The sequence below is a fragment of the Labeo rohita genome, chromosome 2, assembly GCF_022985175.1.
Source record: "Labeo rohita strain BAU-BD-2019 chromosome 2, IGBB_LRoh.1.0, whole genome shotgun sequence".
NCBI classification, from domain to species: Eukaryota; Metazoa; Chordata; class Actinopteri; order Cypriniformes; family Cyprinidae; genus Labeo; species Labeo rohita.
Window position 1 is genome coordinate 1,697,437 of NC_066870.1, and position 20,139 is coordinate 1,717,575.

Genomic DNA, 20,139 nt, shown 5'->3' on the forward strand with positions numbered 1-20,139 from the left:
ATGAACAGTCGAAGGGATTTTGGTAACCAGCTGATGGTTAAATCCCAAATGTGTTTTTGGCTGAATGATTCCTTTAAGGCTCGCAGGATGAGCCAATGAACTTTTGATGCCAGACTAACATACAGAAGAGAAACGTTTGGTTTAGATTAAAAATCTGGTAAAATATGGTAATCTCACTGTTATTTCTCGGTCGGACAGCAGGGGACAGCATATTCAACACTTGGACTTGAAAGAGATTGGTAACAGATTTGAAGATACTTGCTATCAAACCCTTGATGAGTTTCATATTAAGGCAAAGTTATTTTTGTGGGGTTTAACGGACGCCGAGCAGTTTACGACTCTGTAACATGTCAAACCCCATTATAACACAATTAATTTGACATTCCCCTCTTCGGACGCTCACAGCCTCAGTATAAGTTTGTAAACCCCGTGTTGTTCCGTGACTGCTGTGATCGGCAGCCGTGAATTTCCTCAAAGCAAACCTACATAAACAAACATCAAACACCAGGATAACAGCGATGACGAGCTCTGGGAGATTTTCTGGCATATTTTATCGACAGATATTTGTTCCATCGTGTGTGTATGTGCGCCTCAGAGGGATTTCCCGTATGTTGGATGTTTATTCTTGCGGTTCTGTCGCGTTTCTCTGAAGTGTTCAGCTCTTAATGGTGCTGGAGAAAGACGCTTCCACGTAACGCTCCACCCATCTCTCCACCTAACGCGCTTTACATTATTTAAGAATAGAAACACCTTCCTCTGACATGACTTGAGAAGTGTCTGCTTTGAAAGCGAAGTCAAGCTGTCTGCATTCACAAAGGTAAGACTTCACAGCTTTGATCTGTGTGGCAATCAGCATCAAATAAGAACTGAGCTGAGCTTGACTGGATTTAAACAGACTGTTAGAGAAAATAAACTTATTAACTAATTATAAGCATGCTGCCTAAGTGATGAATGCTTAATGCTTTTTAAAAATGTGGCTGTTGAACTACATTTAGGTAGCTTTTTGATTTGTTTGAACGCATGCTTTTCATTGTTCTTTGCATGCAACATTTTCTGTCGTTTAAGAGCACCTGCAGTAGACGTTATAATTGTGTGTATTATTACGGAATATGCATGCATGAACTCATCCGAATCGCTCTTCTGCTCACTGCATGTGCACCTGCTCTCGCATGCCTCCTTCCATCACAGACATGAACTTAGATGGGGACAGCAACATGTCAGTCAGTTGTGGGAATGGCAAACTTAGACAGTGGCTCATCGATCAGATTGACAGCGGGGAGTATCCCGGCTTGGTTTGGGAAAATGACGAGAAAACCATTTTCAGGATTCCCTGGAAACACGCGGGGAAGCAGGACTACAACCGCGACGAGGACGCGGCGCTCTTCAAGGTGAATTGAGGATGAGGTGGACCTCTGATGACTCTTTTCAATGATGAAATGTCTTCAGCCCTGTAGTGTGGCCCCAGAAAGCACTAGGACTCTTAAAAGAGTCGTGTTGTCAAACCAAGTGTCGTTTACTTAAATAAACACAGCACGCTTTTAAAGCTAGACGTTTGACGAAAGTGATCAAACAATAGATCTAGTGTTCAAAAAATGAAGACAGAAGTGGTATAATGCAATAGTTGTTGTATAGGACCACACTCGTGGTTCCTCTGTTGGACACCTGTGTGAATTTGACTTCGTCCAAGTCACCAAAATACCAGTTAATTCACAAGCAAATATTGTAAAGAAAAGCGAGGTTTGTTCCGAGAAAAACTTGTTTACAGCCACGTGGTTTGATATTTTGTTATCTGATGCGATGACATTCAAGCACCTCTAAGTGGCTGAAGTGTCCAAATAGGTTTTGTGGCAAATTATTATTGTTATTTGAAATACATTAAGGCACTTTTATTATAAATGATTAGGAATAATTTCCTATCAGAGAAAATGCATTAGTTAATGGACTGACATTCTGATGTTGTAGAAACAAAAGCAATGTCTGTTCAGTCAATCAGATACAAGTGTACAGTCTTTTTAATTGCCTAATAACATACTTATTAACAATGATCATCATTACTGATAAGAGTCATAATGACCATCCTTTCTGGCTTTATTCATTAGTGTATCCCTATATTCTCAGTTCCTACCTGCTGGTAGTTCTTCATGGCCATTTTCTTCTGCTTCCTCTCTTCCTCTTCTTCTCTTCTAATCTTCATGTCGGTGTTGTGGCGTGTAGGCTTGGGCCCTTTTCAAAGGCAAGTACAGAGAAGGCTTGGACAAACCAGACCCTCCAACGTGGAAGACGAGGCTCCGCTGTGCCCTGAACAAAAGCAATGACTTTGATGAACTGGTGGAGAGAAGCCAGCTGGACATTTCAGATCCTTACAAGGTCTACAGGATAATACCAGAAGGGGCGAAGAGAGGTAACTTCCGTTTTTGGATAACACAGCAATGACTGAAATGCATTTAAGTATATTACATCATGCATCAACAGAAGATCTGTTGAAGCTGTGCATTGGTTGCCTTCTAATCCACAAATATACATTTAGTAGGAAGTCACGCCTTTAAAGGGTGCACTTTTTGCTCTAGGTTTGATGCATTGCATCTTTCCAGCTCTTACTGAAAAGTAAGCTCACAAAAGAGTTGTGAGCACAGCTAATGTGATACACAAAGCTGGAGGCATGCTATGCATTCACTTTAAATATTGCTACTTGCCCTCCGTATGTGTAGCAGGAAGCTAAGAGGAAGCCACTGCATGTGCTAAAATCCCTCAAGCTTTTTATAGAGAGCTTCGGTTACCAAGTGCACAGCACTAAAGCGACACAAATCACCCATCAGACCTTGCATAATATGAGCTTGTGCTTTGAGATGCTGGGCCAAGGCCGTAAAGACCTCTGGTTTCACCCTGAAGCGCTCAAGAGTGCAGAATTTCAGTCATTTCATAAAAAAGTGACATAAATAGTAGTTTCACACCTTAATATAGTTGCTATTCTTAGTGCTTGTGAACCACCTGCGAAGTGGAAGCAAGATTTGAGCTGTAAGTGAACAAATGAGTGCATTTTAATAGACGGTGTCTTTTAGTTTTGAGGGTAAAGTGGATGCATAATTTAAAATGTACAGAAAATGGACAAAATATTTGGATTGCTCACCTTGGACTGATTTTGACCAAACTACATGCTCTTAAGAATGAGAACGTCCCTCCCGCCTGCCTCTGATAGCATAGCAGGTAGCTAACGTAACTATTTTAAATGCTATTTACAGAAAGTGACAAACCGTTCGATATGTCCAACCTCAGCTTCTTTTAAAGAAATAAAGTCACCGGCTCTTTTAACGCACTCGCGTGGCAGTTCGTAACTATTTTACGTTTCCATTCAAATCAAATAGTATAAATTCATATGAAATAGCTAACTCTTAGAATAGTTACGTTATCCCATTAAATCAGATTTGCGCTTTAGCAGCTTTTCTAAATTTGTTCTCGCTTTCAAAGCAAACCAAGAGAAAAGTTAGAAACTTTAAATACAATTATCGGTTAATGGCAATAGCTACCACTAGCTAAATTGTCTTTTTTTATGTTTTGTAGCCAGATATTGATACATTTTCTTGTGCAGCTATATATGTATATTAATGATATGAATATATACGTATTTTTGTGTTTTAGGCTCTAAGTCCAGCAGTATGGATGAAAGCACGGCACACGTAACTGCTATTAGTTATCCAATGCATTCTCCATATCCTCCTCTACAGCCTCAGGTGAGACGTGTTACCTTCACAGTATATATATAAATTTCCATATGAAAACGTCTTATGTGAATAGTTTTTCTTTGTATTCAGTGTTCAATTATCATTGCATCTATATCTAGTACATTTACATTTACTGCTTGTTCCTAGTAGATGCTTTCAATGTGAAACAGTGTTACTGTAGTATCAAGGTACTTTTATAGTTTTTTTTTTTTTTTTTTTAAGTTTTTTTAAGTTTTTTGTGTTCATTGTTATTTTGGATGAGGTTTTTGTAATATTTTTGTGAGTTTTTTTGTTGTGATTTTTATAGATATTTTAATATATGCCAATATGGATTTTATTCTTTTTTCTATTTTTCTGTTTTTAATTATTTTATTTTAGTACGTCAGATTAAGCAAATTATATATTTAGTGCATCACCTACACACACACACATATATATATATATAAAACTACAATTAGTTTTTTATTATTTGTGATTATTTTTGTTTTTATATTTTCTGTTTTCTGTTGTTTAAAGGTGAAGTTCACTTCCTGAGCTAAAATTTACAGATAATGTACCCACCACCTTGTCATCCAGGATGTTCATGTCTTTCTATGGTGCCCCCGAGTTTGAACTTTCAAAATGTAGTTTAAATGTGGCTTCTAAGGGCTCTGAACGATCCCAGCAGAGGAAGAAGGGTCTTATCTCTAAAAAATTGACAGTCTGTATACTTTTTACCTCAAATTCTCGTCTTTAGCTCTGTGTGAACTGTGTATTCCGGTTCATGACAGTTAGGGTATGTCGAAAAACTCCCTTCTCGTTTTCTCCTCCAACTTCAAAATCGTCCTACATCGCTGCAGAAGGACCAACCCAGTGTTTACAAAGTGAACATGCAAAGAAGGTCAAATGCACTTTACCAAAAAAGGTAAAACAGTGATGCAGATGCGATTTTTGTTGGAGTTGGAGAAGAAAATGAGATGGGAGTTTTTCAACATACGCTAACTGTCATTAACCGAAATACACGCAGAGCTAGACAAGGTGAGCATTTGAGGTTAAAAAGTATATAAATTGTAATTTTTTTTAGGAAATAGCAGATCGTTTTGCTAGATAAGACCCTTCTTCCTCTGCTGGGATCTTTTAGAGCTCTTTGAAGCTGCATTTAAACTACATTTTGGTCCAAACTCGGGGGCACCATAGAGTCCACTATATGGAGAGAAATCCTGAAAAGGTTTCCTCAAAAAACATAATTTCTTTACGACTGAAGAAAGAAAGACATGAACATGTTGGATGACAAGGGGTTGAGTACATTATCTGTAAATTTTTGTTCTGGAAGTGAGCTACTCCTTTAAGTGCATCAAGTTAAATGTAATTGTAGTTCTAGTTTTAGTTAACTTCACTAAAAGTTCCCAATCAACCCTGCTGAAAAGATCAGCTGGTTCAGTCTGGTTATAGCTGGTCTAGCTGGTAAACCAGCACAGTCATATTAAACAGCTGGTTAAGCTGGTTAACCAAGTGAACCCTGTTGGTTAGCTACTTAAGAAGTCTTATGGGCGCTTCAGTGTACTGGCATCCCACGGTGGTGGGCAGCAGTGCTGTTCTTCTTCTCTGGAAGGTCAGGTGATCACGTTCAGTCTCAGAAACTCTCCGCTGTCTGTCTGCAGATGTCGGGATACATGCTGCCCCAGGAGAGACGTGATTGGAGGGAATACAGCGGCGACCAGCCTCATCCTCAGGCTCCTCACGCGGAGTTACCGTACGGCCAGTGTCCGTATCCACCGACGCGCTCCTTATCCTGGCACCCATCGGCCTGTGACAACGGTACCTACTTCAAGCTTCTCGAATAATGAATAATGAATAATTAAATGAATGTTATTTCCCCACATTTAGCAAACAACTGCGGAAAGAAAGTTACTTTACTATTTAAAAGTAATGCATTACAATATTGTCTCACTCCATAAAAAAGTAACTAACTGTGTTACTTTTTATGGAAAGTAATGCGTTATGTTACTTTTGTGTTACATTTTGTCAACTGGGCTGGGCTTGCTTATTTGTATGATAAAAAATAAAAACCCAAAAGCTATATTTTTGACAACTGCAAAGGCCCTTTCATACCAAAAGTGAACTTAATTAAGCCTCAGGCTGAGAGAGAGGAGAGCCGTCAGTCAATAAATGGAAAAACAAAGTATCTTTTAACTTAAATTTGAAAGTAATGTGTTACTCAAAAAAGTAATCTGATTACGTAACTCACATTACTTGTAAGGCTTTATGGCCAACATTGATCTGAAGTAACCCAAATCGATTACACGTCATATTTAAACGTTGTGTAGCATATTTAGCGTGCTAATTTCAAAGAGGCTGGAGCTATTCTTGGTGCTAGATGCTCTCACTTGTTCCTGTAATGATTGAGAAGAGCGTTTATCAAAGGCAAGCAACATTAGCCGACTTTAAACAGAAAGAGGAAATCCTGAATTTATGATACAGCCTGTATTGATGCTTGTTTATTATTGGCACTTCTCACTCTGTAAACCGGCGAACTTGAGGTGCACCAATGAGTTTGTGTCACAGACCAAATTTTGTTTTGCTGATATTTAGTCCCTTTATTAGCTTTTGCTAAATAGAAGTGAAATATAAATGGTCATTTATTGTTTAGAGGTCTTTGTGAAATAGTGAAACTTAAATTCATTGGAGTCTCGGGTTCTTGGTCTTTAGACAAACCGAAGTTGACGCAAGCAGTAGGCCCTTAAAAGATAGTCTTTGTGCAGATCTGGGTCTGGCTCATTGTGTATTTTAAGGCTAATTGTGCTAAATTAATCAATTCAAAATCTAAATCAATATTACAGTAAGTTAGACTTTGGTTTTGCTGCTGAAGGTCTACATAAGCGCCAAAAAATGGCAAGGAAAGCCTTGTTCTTGGACTGGCGAGTCTTCGTCTGAGCTTCTGGGTTAAAAACTGGTCTGGATTTAGACCTGAAGCGGTCTGGTTTTAGCAGGTCCGGTTGTGGTCTGGGTCTGGTCTTGATTCTGACAGTGATAGAAGTGGAAAGCCAGTCCTATTATTTTTCTTGATTGGCACCTTTGTCACAATGTATTATTCATTTTGATTGTACTTTAGAAAAAAAGTGTCAGCAAGTGTAAAATAATCCATTTTAATGCATGTACACTTTCCAGGGTACCAGATATCTGGCTCCTTCTACACATATTCGCCTACAGAAACCCATCCTGTGGCAATGGACCCCAGTATGAGATCCGCTGAAGCCATGGCCATTTCAGGTAAACGAACACAACTCACACACGACTGCCAGTGTTATTTTCGAATCACTGAGGTGCTACTATAATTTGTATTAATATTTTTTTTTTTTGATTTGCCATTTTTATTTTCATTTTAGTTTGTACTTTTCTTTTTTTAAATTAGTCTGTTTAGTTCAGCTTTTTTTTTTCCGTTTTACTTATTACATTAAGTTAAACTAAATTAAATGAGAAATGTTGCCTTGACAGTTAGATTGAGATAAAATAACAGTTTTTTCAGTTTGTTTATTTTATTTCAAGTAACAAAAAAGCTTGTAATGGTTTTAGTTAACTATAATAACCCAGACTGTCGCTATAAACAGAATCTGCATGCAATTTGGATGATAAAAAAAGCAGATTTCCGAGGTCTGTGTTGGATGGATGCTCTGCTATTGAGCCGTTTTATGTGTAATGCATTAGTAAATAATTAATTACTTTTCCCTGAAGTAGTAAAGTAAGGGATTACTCTTGATTTTTCTATAGCTTAATTAGTTACTTCTAGTGTAATTACATGAAATACTCTACAGACTATAAAATAATTCTATATGAAAAAGTGGATTTAACATCTAAATTTGACACCTAACGTTAAATTAATAAGTGTATGGTTTCAATGTAACAATTTCTCTTTAAATCCTTTGGTCAGTTCAACAGTAATTTATGCAGTTATTTATTGTAAGAGCAGTTTAATGTCTCACCATGTATTGTTCAACTGGCATGGGATTTAGAAAGTAATCCATTAGGTAATCCAGTACTTTTCTTTAGAGAGAGTAATCAGTACAGTAATCTTACTACACTTTTAGAGTAGTAATTAATACATTTTTTAGAGTAAAATACCTAACACTGCTATTGAAACCACCTAGAAACCACCTAAAACACCCTGATACAGTGTCATCAGGTTCTGCTTTAAAAAAAAAAAAGAGTAAAAACTCTATTCTAAAATTCAGTGTTTATGTTCTTTCATCCACAGACTGTCGCCTGCACGTCTCCCTGTACTATCGCGACTCGCTCGTGAAGGAAGTGACCACCAGCAGTCCTGAAGGCTGTCGAATCTCCTCCTCTCCGTCTCCAGGATCCCCTTCGTCCCCTTCATCTCCGTGCCCGGAGGAGCGGCTGTACGGCGGGGCCGAGCCCGTGCTCTTTCCCTTCCCGTACCCTCAGTCCCAGCGCCGCGGGGCCGAGAAGCTGCCCAACATCCTGGAACGCGGCGTCCTGCTGTGGCTGGCGCCGGACGGCCTGTACGCCAAGCGCCTGTGCCAGGGGAGGGTGTACTGGGAAGGTCCGCTGGCGCAGTACGCAGACAAACCCAACAAGCTGGAGAAAGAGCAGACCTGCAAGCTGATGGACACGCAGCAGTTCCTCTCAGGTTAGAGATTTCACTGCAACTAGTGACTAGAAAGTGCATTTTGAATTCATTTGTGGTGTATTTTGAAGCTCTTTGTGTAGATTGAAGCAGGGTTGGGGTTATGTAGTTATGTAATCAGATTACCTTTTCCAAGTAACTAGTAAAGTAACGGATTACTTTTTTAATTTGCAAGAAGAGCTACTTTTTCAACTAAGTAATGCCATTCGGTATTCCTCAAAATGAATAAAGAACAGTGAAATGCAACTCAGAATCTGACGCAAACCTGCAAGAATTAAATGTTAAATAACACAAATATTCTTTATGTATTTAATCCCATTTTATTAACCAGTGTATTTGCTGCTGAGCTTCGATAATCAAATTCAATCAATCATTCAATCATTCAGACATGAATTTACTTTTAAGCCTGAGGCTTATTCATTTCACTTTTTGGTGTGAAAGGGCTTTTACATTTACCAAATATAGAACTTTTCATATTAAAAACAAACAAGTAAGCCCAGATTTGAAAAGTAACGTGATGGATCACTTTCCATAAAAAAAGTAACAATTATGTAATGCATTACTTTTGAAAGTAACTTTTCCCAACACTGGATTGAAGACCAATGTGATTAAAGTCCCTTCAGTTAAGAGGCATCTTAATTAGATCTTTTGAAGAGAATCATGGGCTGTTCCCATACAGCAAATAATATACTTTTAGATTTTTCTTTTTTCAGAATATACAAAAATGGCCTAAAAAATATTTCCTGAAATGTGTTTCTGAATATATTTATGTAAATATATTTTCTACCAATATATTTTTGAAAATATATTTAAAAAATATAAGTATATTTTTAAGCATTTAAAAAAATATTTCCCCTTCATATATTTTAATCCAAGAAAGTACATTAATATATGAAAAAAAATTCAGCAAGGAAAAAACACTCAAACATAATTAATTGATTATAAATCTGTTACATCCTCATTTGCATTTAATCTAAACGTAGATTATTTTAAGATTTCCTTGCCCGCGAAATTTTTAAATATATATAAATATATAAGGTTAAAAATAAATATATTTTCAATTTCAAAAATATTTCACATACATTTAGCATATATTTGAAATATATTCTGGCTATATATTATTTTTTTAAATTAACCTTGTGTGATAGTTTTAAGATGCTTCCATATGTCAAGACTCATTTATAAAATGAATTTGAGTGTAAATCCTTCATAAAACCATTGGGATTCATGCATGAACCACATGATTTATCTATGTAAATTGTTCCTAAAATTATTCTTATCACAATCAGTTTAATGCAGCCGTTTCATCAGGAACTATTGTATGAATGTTGCACGCTCTCTTTGATTTGATTCACTTGATAATCTATCATGGCTCACCTTCAGAGCAGTTTGTTTACCTGTAGATCCACTAGAGAGGTGTTTGGTCTTTTGTTGAATCAGGGAAAGGCCTGTCATTTAACCTGTGAGCACATGAAAGCATGTTCATTAAGATGTGTGTGGTTCGCCACAAGTCATGACTGGCTCTGTCTCTAATGTCACATGGTTCACTTGTGTTAGACACTGTGGGATTTTCCATTGAGCTCCTTAGCATCAGATCGCACACATGAACGCAGACCCTGTACGTCTGCACCTGCTAAAGTTCATTTGCATTTCAGCTCTCTGCTAGTCTATGAGGGGTCTTGTGTTCACACTATTGCTCATCAGGAGTTTTTTTTGTCTTTGATGGGAACAGTCATGACCGTAAAGAATAGGCATTGACATTAAAACCCATCAGCAGTTTGAAACACTTTTGTACCAGTTATTCATCACGTTAAAATCTGCCAGTACTAGTATCAAAATCACATCAAACACAGATGCAGTCGCACAGTTATGATGTATTATTTAGATTAAATTATTTAAATGCATTACATTTAATGCAAAATCTTGATTGTTATAGGTGTACTTGATTTTATTCATGCTGAATTTATACTAAATACAAAGACTTACTATCATAGCAAAAATATATTGAGATCTATTGATAAAAGATTACAAAAAGTAAGAATGTGCATTAAAATGTTGGCAGAAAAAGTCTTATTCGTGACCCTGGACCATAAAACCAGTCATAAGGGTCAATTTTTTTGAAATTCAGATTTATACATCATCTGAAAGCTGAATAAATTGACGTATGGAAATGATGTTTGTTAGGATAGGACAATATTTGGTTGAGATACAACTATTTCAAAATCTGGAATCTGCAGGTGCAAAAAAATCAAAATATTGAGAAAATCACCTTTAAAGTTGTCCAAATTAAGATCTTAGCAATGCATATTACTAATAAAAAAAGTTTTGATATATTTACGGTGGGAAACTGACAAAATATCTTCATGGAACATGATTTAAAAAAAAAAAAGAAAGAAAGAAAGAAAAATCGATATCTTTGTGTGTTTTTAGGCTATTGCTACAAATATACTAGTCCTACTTATGACTGGTTTTGTCTTATTTGAAAACGTGTCAGTGATGCAAAATGAGAAAAAAATAAGAAATAAATTTGATAATTGGATTTAGGGTGAACATTTTTGAAATGCAGTTTTATTATTTATTGTTAATTATCATGTGTTGTTTTTCTCACTGTAGAATTGCAGGGCTTCATTCACCACGGCCGTCCCATGCCGCGCTCTCAGGTGGTGCTGTGTTTCGGAGATGAATTTCCAGACCCTCAACGGCAGAGCAAAATGATCACAGCTCAGGTAAATTCAGCCTCTTCGCAGTTGATTTCATGGAATGTAACATTTAAAGTACTAGCATGAATTCAGTAAATGCAATAATCCACTACTAAAATTTTAGTAAGTAAAAGTTTAACGATAGCGTCTCATCACGTTTGTCTGGTTTCGCAGGTGGAGCCCATGTTTGCCCGGCAGCTCCTGTATTTTGCGGGCCAGACCAACGGTCACTACTTGCGCGGATACGAGCTCCAGAGTCAAGGTGCTTTACCTGTAGAAGAGTATCAGAGAAGCATCCAGCACTTGCAGGAGTAACAGCCTTCCTGTGAAACCAGCTGAGATGCTCCAAAGCCCAGGTGCTCACACAGACAGAGGAGACTAATGAAAGCAAATGGAGGATAATTGACATAATGAAGACTTGAAATCGCATTGTGATTTCCCAACCAAGTGCCCACTTTCACATCCCGAAAGCTACAAACATGAAAATCCAGCTCTCGGACACCACACAGTATTGGATGTGGTCATTTTGTATGAAATTGTTCAAAGTTTCAGGTAAATCATGTCTCATTAAGTTCAAAAGTCAAACCACATGATAAAAACATTGTCTAATGAAGTTCATTTCACTCAAACTGTGCTGATAAAGTCATTTTGTAGTGACAAATAACAGAAAGCAGAAGTGGACTCAGATTTTTGGACTTCTAAATGTTTCATATGAACATTTCAGAAAGAAGCTAACCAAAAATAAAACTACAATCGAACTATTTTTCTGATAAAATATAGTAATTTTTTGTTAGTAGGTCAAATATTTTTGATATTAAGTATAAGTTGATGTTTAGTCGCATAGTTTTTCTATTGCCGGTCTGTATTGCTTTGCTTTTCTAACACAATCCTCTATTTTTCTCATTGTTTTTAACTCGGCACCACGTAAGTATTTATAATGCGTGCATGTAGGTTCCTATATGTACAGCCGAATGTACTGTATAGCTGTATAGATATCTTGAATGTAATCAAAGTAATTATTTCTCTGAATGACATCTGACAAGAAGTTATATAATGCTAAATACTAAGAAACAGTTTGTGGTTGAGTGTGTGTGTGTGTGTGTGTGTATGATTGTTATCTGCCTACAAGTAAAGATCTAAATTCTAAGTTGCAAATGTAATCATAACAAAATCTGCTTTTCCCCTCTTTGTGCAAGTGTGTGTGTGTGTGTGTGTGTGGCACTTGTGTGTGTTCACGTGTTGCGTGCTGATGGGAACGCACCAGAGCCCACAAAACTGTGATGACTTCAGATGTGTGAATGAAAGAGGCATGAAGAGAAAGATCTTTTCAAATTTCTTGTTTCCCTCTGTCTCAGAACTGTTTATGTTGTTTTGTCTATTTTATTTCAAATCTGGACATTTTTTAAAGTAACAATAAAGATATTTTTCGTATTATCCTGGTTTTGTCCTGTATATTGTTTGCTTCTGCACAGCTTTTAGAACTTTGCACTTTTATCTTTGAGTTCACTTACTGTATGCATTTAATATCTGAATGGAATAATTCAGGAATATGACTAAATCAACTTGAGTTAACTGGGTTAAACCAACAAGTCATTCTGGCTCCATCAGTAGCACCAAAGTGAATGCCAAAATAACTGTTTTCAAACCAGTTTCCCAACCACTACCATTGGCCAGTCAAGAAGATGGTCCCGCTCCCACACGCACGCCATTGGTTGAGTCAGTGTTGTTGAGATCAGGGTGCTCAAACCAAAGCCACTGGAAGGCAAACCTGCAACCTTTAGCTAAAAAAGCATAACGGCTAATGCTAACACTACCACTTTGGTGGTATGAAGGGCAAGAAAACTAGAGGTCATTTTTTTAATGGATGTCAATGGAGTAGAGGTTTCACTATGCTAAATAAACAGCTTTTGTGAGGAAACATCCTATCATTTAATGAATCGACAGCCTGTCAGCTAATCTTCAACTTGTTTGCCCTTAAACAATAGTCAACTAACCGTCAGTCGTCGCGAAGAGATTTGGTTGACCAAAATTTTATTAGCCCCAAAAAAATCCACAGGAAGTGGCGAAACAATGCAATCCATGACGGACAGATTGTTAACGGCTGGTCTATGTGAAAAATGTACATAGTAGCAACTTTATATGGCCGCTCACGTTAACCTAGAAAAATGTGCGCTGTGCGGAGTGTGGAAGCTGAATAGTAGTGTGCTTACTGCATGACAGATGGAGGAACCAGTACAGTCACTTGCTCTTAAAATACTCCGTCATTTTTGCTCATGCAGATAAAAATAATAATACATCTTTCAAATCTACAAAGACTCTTCGTTTATTTATGTGCACTTAGAATAACAACAAAACTTTGGCTTTTGTAAAATAACGAAAGCAAACAGTACACGCTTTCTGCCGTCTCTGTAAACTTGAGTGCGAAACTTCGAAACTCTATGTATACTTGTCTTACAGACATGACAGTATACCTATAGAGAGTGAAATGTCGACTTTTAAATGAACCAATTCAAATAGAAAACAAATATTCTCTGATTATGTAGTCCGTATGAAACATGCACACAGGCGCATCACTACTGCGGAGTTGACACGTCAGTGTCCTCGACTTCATCTCTTAAGCCGAAAACAAAGAAAGCACTAGTTTATCAATAAATCATTTAAATAAAGTATTATTGCTGTTTTCCTGACACATCCACAATTATTATATCTGCCGCTGCGCTGTGGTAAGCTTTATTCGTGCGCTTATTAGGCAATGTAAGCAATTAAAGGCTCATTATTATGATTTATATGGTTTATTAATAAACGTGAGACTAATGTTTAAAATGAAGGACTACTAGTCCATCAGAACATTTTTAATTGAGGGCAGCCCTACATTTGGATTTAACTATTTTAAGAGTTTAAATTGGGGAAAAGGCCGTTTTCTAACAGAAGTCAAAGACTTTTTGCAACAGGTAGGATTTAGTTTATGGCACCTCTCATTCATTTCTGTACCATCTGTAAATGAAAACTGACTGGGGCACAACTCTGACTGGCATTAAGGCTGTAATATGATTGGTTATCAAGGCACACATGATCCAAGTTGACAATGCTTTCTCCAATGGTAAGTAATACAGACCTTCTTAATTCCCTATGATAAGACCATCTCTGCTCAAACAAACAGCGGAGCGTTTCACGAACAACGACGTCACTCGCAGTGAAGAAACGAACTAGTCACGACTGTTTTCCGACAGCATAAGAGGAACTTCAGTCATTAGCAAAACGTTGGTTAGAACGGTTAATGACATCAAGTAAGCGATGGAGTGATAACGTGTGCTAATTAAGCAGTTCGACATCAAATGATGTTACATTATTGCTGTAAATAACGAACATGGCATGCCTCGCTATTTTTGATTCTTGTTATTTGGCGGGTTTGCTTACGTCACTCCGGGATTCCCCAGCAGCAGAGCCGTTGAAAAACGTGGTAGAACTTTTTTTAAAAGCCGCTTTAATTCTCACAGAATAGAATTTGTATATGTATGGAGTGAAGGATATAGGCTACAGATTGAAATACATGTTAGCTTGCTTTTTTTGCTGAGTGCATAATCCATTGAAGTCCACATGTCATACTGCTTCTGGACACAGGACTAGCGCTGTCGTTCAAACCACACAAATTTGTGATGCTGTTTGAAATTTTTTATTCGAACTGTGGATTCGACAAACACCAATTTTTGAACTACGTTGGTAACGACAAAACTTGCGACCATGATTGGCTAAATATGCATTTGGGCACACACTCTTGAGCAATGTTTTGATAGCGACATACTAGCGTGACCTGCTGAAGTTCACAGACGAAGTTAATTTCTTGATAAAACATGCTGTTACACTTAAACATACACAGAAATACAAAAACAGTTGCATTTTGTTGGCTAAAATTTAAAGTCATCATATATTTTGTGCACAAACTTCTAAACCGTAAACTGATTAATTTTTTTTTTTTTTTTAATTTTTATTTTTGCACAAACTTATTCATTCCATTTCATGGACATAAGGGGTGAATGGTTTCATTTTTGTGGATAACAGAATTCTTTCAGCATTTTAAAAAAAAATGCATTTTGTGAGCGCAGTATTAATTCCATCAGTAAAAGTGATGCTTGCTTCATTCACAAAAGTGGATGTCGAAATGCATTTCGTGAACTAAACTTAGTGTTTGCAGTTTTTTTGTTTGCACAAAATGATGTTTCAGTAGATAAAATGTAACTGGCTTTTGTTTGTCTGTGTTCATGCATTAAATGCATTAAAGCGTAACAGCATTTTGTGTCACAAAATAAATTTTCATCAGCTAAATTATGCAGGTCACACTTGGCAAAACCATGATACTGCAGGCGTGTATACGTGCTGTGCTGTTGTCTGTCTCTTACACTACTAGTTGGCTTGTAGTTACGCTTGAGCGAGAGCAGAGTGGTTTTAGGGGACAGTGTGAGTGCAGAGAGAAAGACACAGGAAGCTCGATTCACAGGTGCACAGGAAGACTAGCCCACAAGAAAAACAATGAGACGAAGAGAAGCGGGTGGGGGGCTGCAGGCAGGGCGGAGAGGATCTGACTGGGGGAGCTAGTGCACATTTACAGATATCTGTTCTGCTGGATTACTACACGAACGTACAAATTCGTCTGCACCTTCCTGTTGTGTCCCTTAACAGCATTTTCTAATGCTCTCAGTTGTTTGTTTCTGATATAAACCATGTTCTGTACAAATGTCTAACTGTTCACTATAGCAATAATTGCTGTATTCAAATTGAAACTGATCCAGTTTACTTTCTTATTGTAGGCTACACTTATCACCTTTTTGAATGATCAACACAGTTTAACCACAGTTCGTAATGAATTTGTGCAATCGTCTCGCTGGGTGGGTTTAGGGATCTGTAAAAATATGACACAATGTACTTGTATTTTTACAGGTATTTTGAATTTTGCACTTAATTGCATTGTGTTTTATGATTAATTGAAATGTCTGTAAAATTAATGGAAGATGTACTGGCAGAAAATTAGCAGTACATTTTCTACGTTTCATTTATTTATTTATTTATTTATTTATTTATTTATTTTTTATTTTTTTTTGTGGAACGTCTTACTTGTGTTTTTCATAAAAATTATACATTTTCATACAAATGAAATTATACAGAATTGCATTAAAAAAAATATTTTTTCCTGCATGAAATGTGTACACACACACACAAACACACACTGTCTTCATAATCTTTTACCAAAATGTAAGAATTTGCTTTCCTTTGAAAGAATGTTCCTTTGTATTGATTTATTTATTTTAATTTTTCCCTCTTATTTCTCAACCAAATAGAGACTTGACCTGTCTTTCTTTCTTTCAACCCCAACCAGTTCTTTAAGAGTAAATGCTGGAAATAATTTAGAGAAGTCTTGAATTTTAACACTTTGAATCTTCTATCTAAACCAAAAGGGTTTAGTCTCACATGTCTGGGAAGTATAAATGTCATTGGTTGAGAGGATGTTAAAGGGCAGAGGGGGAATCCTCCTTTTATCTGCCTCTGTCTCTTTGTCAGGCTTGACTGATCTGAATGGTTCCACTAGAGACGGCACTCGTGATCGCTCTTTACGTCTGCATCATCAACCCACTCATTTAATGAAGCCCACGTCTGCAGCCCGTGTTAGCAAATAATCGAAACAAAGCATTTCACAGAAAATTTCACAGCACTACAAAATATGATTCCCCCAACTCTTTAGTCTTTCTCAGAAGAAAGTCTTCAAAAATGAGATACAAGTATCTAGAAGTAAACGGGGTTGAGATTAAGGCTACACTCACATGAGCAGGTCGAAAAAGGCATATTGTTAAATATCAGGCATTAACCCCATCATAACGGTTGCTGGTTATGTTCTTGACAAATTCACACTAATTTCATAATTCACATGGGACGTCCCCAAATACTGTGAAGATACAATCAGGCGTTCTTGATGGTAAGTCTTCTCTTTCAACAACTCACAATCCTAGTAAGTGTTAAATACTTCACGTTCAAATGTTAAATATTCAAGTTTTATTTGGGCAGAAAACTGTAAGGAGACTTTTCTGTCTGTATGTAGTATACAAACAAATTTGTAAAAAGGAACTCTGAAACATTTCTCAAATGTTCTTCTTTCGTGTTCCTCAGAAGAAAGCAAATAACAGTATTGTCATTTTTGTTTGAACTGTTCATGTAAGACCAAACATTTCAGCAATATTCAGATAAATTGTCTGATATTTACACAGATTTATATATGTAGTTTTTGGGGAATGCTGCTAAACATGTAGAGAACTATGAAAATGTTAAGCTGGATACTCTAATGATCACAAATGAAACGTATTACAGAAAAATTATTTTATGTATTTCGACAGAAAATTAATTGTTGCTAAAAATATATCTTTTGCACAGAATATTTTTTTCTATGTATAACACATCATCACTTCCATTTGTAGTTGTTGCATTGAGTCACTGCTCATTTGCATAAAATAAAAAGGTCAGATCACATTTTATAATTGTGCTGTAGCAGATCTCTGTTTCCAATCATTCAGTGTGTGTTGCTGCATACTAGTCAATATGTATTTATAAAACATAGATTTAAATACGTATGATTCAATCTCTTACTGTGTTTGGAAATAATTTAATGAGGCTAGTCATTTAAATGTGACCCTGGACCACAAAACCAGTCATAAGGGTCAATTTGTTTGAAATCTGAAAGCTGAATAAATAAGCTTTCCACTGATATATGGTTTATTAAAACAATATTTGGCCGACATACAACTATTTGAAAATCTGGAGTATGAGGGTACAAAAAAATCTAAATATTGAGAAAATCGCCCTTAAAGTTGTCTAAATGAAGTTCTTGGCAAAGCATTTTACTAATCAAAAAATAAGTTTTGATATATTTACAGTAGGAAATTTACAAAATATCTTCATGGAACATGTTCTTTACTTATCTTAATGATTTTTGGCATAAAAGAAAAATAGATCAATTTGACAATGTATTTCTACAAATGAAGAGTTCAGATGCAAAACCAGCTAAAAGCCATCTCGGTCAAAAATGAGAGAATGATACTGAGTGAATGTTCTCGACGCATATTACACATCAAATACTTTCTCTTCAAACTCGCTAAAATTCCAGCCTCAGCCCAATCAGAAGTACCAGAACTTACATAGAAACCTATACATCTGAGCCTGATAAAAATGCATTTTTTAAAGAAAGCTGGTTTTGCAAATTTAGCTGGTTTTGCATCTGAACTCTTCAAATATACCTGTGCTACTTAAGACCTACTTAAGACTGGTTTTGTGGTCCAGGGTCACACATACGCTTCCTTAGTTTTCATGATTTGAGGTGTTACTTGAATGTCTACAGTGAATGGTGCATACATGTTTAATTATTGTTAGAAATTCACACAAACCTCTAATCTTAACTATGAGCAATAGTAATGATGAACACCACTAGACGCAAACCAGGCTACTTCGCCTTGGCCAAGTCTTTGGCGGCTCTTTCAAAGTAAAATGAGAGTAAAATAGATGGCACTGAAAGTGCGCTCATTTGTTTTTCGTTTTTTTCTATACAGAATGACGCAAATATGGCAGCATTTTGTTAAGGTGGTTGTTTTTAGTAGCCTATCGTAGCAGTTGAGAAATAAAATGAGTTACGATAGAAGATAAAAGCTGAACCGTGTTTGAAATTAACGTGCCAGACTAAAACTAACCGATAACAAAAGCAAAGTCTGCACCCGTTACTAAAGCTACCATGCCGTTTCATGTCGTTGAGCTCATTTTATCGTGACTCGTGTTTCACATAAACCGTACTGTATCAGGTGAGTTTCCGAGCACGTTTACTATGTAAAAAAGAAGCCGAACGCATGAATATGGTTGTGTGGTGCAAACATGAAGACATGAAAAGGCTAGTTGATAAATCATACACTGTGTTTTGAAATCATAACCTAGTATTTTGCAAGAAATCACTGTAAATAAACCTTTATTAATTGTTAATCTGCTACTGTTGTCAAAATTTGTGTTCAAAGGAATGAAAGTGGTTGGTGTTTTACTGTCACTGGTGCTTATTTTAGCTTGATGTTTGGGGTTTTGAAAAAAATGTTGGTAAAGGCATGTTTCCATGAGCCCGTTTCACCTAGTTATGGCATCATCACAAGGAATAGCTGACCAAAATATTGGTTTCCATATAATTGTTTCGTTAGGTGGAATATCAACCTAGCCTCATGTCAACTGATTTACACAAAAAATACTAATTTTAAGGAACAACTTTTGTGTGATCAGTAATACTCACTAACGGTAAAGCACGTAAATGTGAAACTACAAATCCGTGTTTGTGCTGGTCAACCTGATTTACCAGGTGTTTCACATCCACTTTCCCACAACCTCTTTCTGCATCTCCATAGAGACTCAGTGCACCGCAAACCTCTTCCATTGGATGTGATGTTGACTCTTGTCAGGTTAAATGTAGCTCATGAAAGGTTAAGATGAGATCCTAAATAATACCCTCTGAATAACACAACAACACCTGTGTAATGAGAGATGCTGCCAGTTCAACCCCACAAAAGTTCAGAACTACTGATCTATCATCTGTAGACTGGTCTGCACACAGTCAGAGAAACAAAGACATTCGTTGAGTGAATGCAAGCTTCAGAATAACACACAAGGGAGAACACATGGGTTTTAAATATGAACACACCATTTTCACTCCCAAAACAACTTATTAAGTTAGTTTGAAGTCGATTTGCATAATTATCCGTTACAGTTTTTGCATTCTTAAATGACAGTTATGAGTTGCACAGATTGTAACATTTTACAATCTGATGTCAGACGTAAATGAACACATGCACATTTGTAAGAAGTAAAACATATGTAAACTTGTGCATTCCAGCAAGCAGTTTTTGACTCAAGAAGTTTAGACGTTTTCATGCTTGTTTTTTTTTTTTTGGCCATTTATCAAAATGTAATTCATACTGAGCTCAGTTGGATTGACTGATGTGTTTACATTAAGGTGTTTCAGTCTGATTGAAAATGAAAATCAATCCAAATACACACAGATTATTTGGGTGCACGTAAACGTAACTACTTA

The 20,139-nt window shown here is 36.6% G+C and overlaps 1 protein-coding gene across 1 annotated transcript; it reads left to right on the top strand.

The window, feature by feature from the left end:
• The first annotated feature begins 225 nt into the window (after positions 1-225).
• irf4a (interferon regulatory factor 4a) lies at positions 226-12,476 on the top strand. The gene is made up of 9 exons (XM_051123212.1): positions 226-817; positions 1,189-1,388; positions 2,215-2,401; positions 3,637-3,728; positions 5,360-5,516; positions 6,867-6,968; positions 7,951-8,346; positions 10,957-11,069; positions 11,217-12,476. Exons 2-9 carry the CDS (start codon positions 1,191-1,193, stop codon positions 11,355-11,357), a joined length of 1,386 nt encoding a protein of 461 aa, XP_050979169.1. The 5' UTR covers positions 226-817; positions 1,189-1,190; the 3' UTR covers positions 11,358-12,476.
• The last annotated feature ends 7,663 nt before the right edge of the window (positions 12,477-20,139 follow it).

Excerpts from the sequence above, each read along its gene's own strand:
- irf4a (XM_051123212.1), top strand. The coding sequence starts at position 1,191 with ATGAACTTAGATGGGGACAGCAACATGTCAGTCAGTTGTGGGAATGGC. Across the intron at positions 3,729-5,359 it reads ATCCTCCTCTACAGCCTCAG|ATGTCGGGATACATGCTGCC; the intron begins GTGAGACGTGTT and ends GTCTGTCTGCAG. Across the intron at positions 5,517-6,866 it reads CCCATCGGCCTGTGACAACG|GGTACCAGATATCTGGCTCC; the intron begins GTACCTACTTCA and ends TACACTTTCCAG.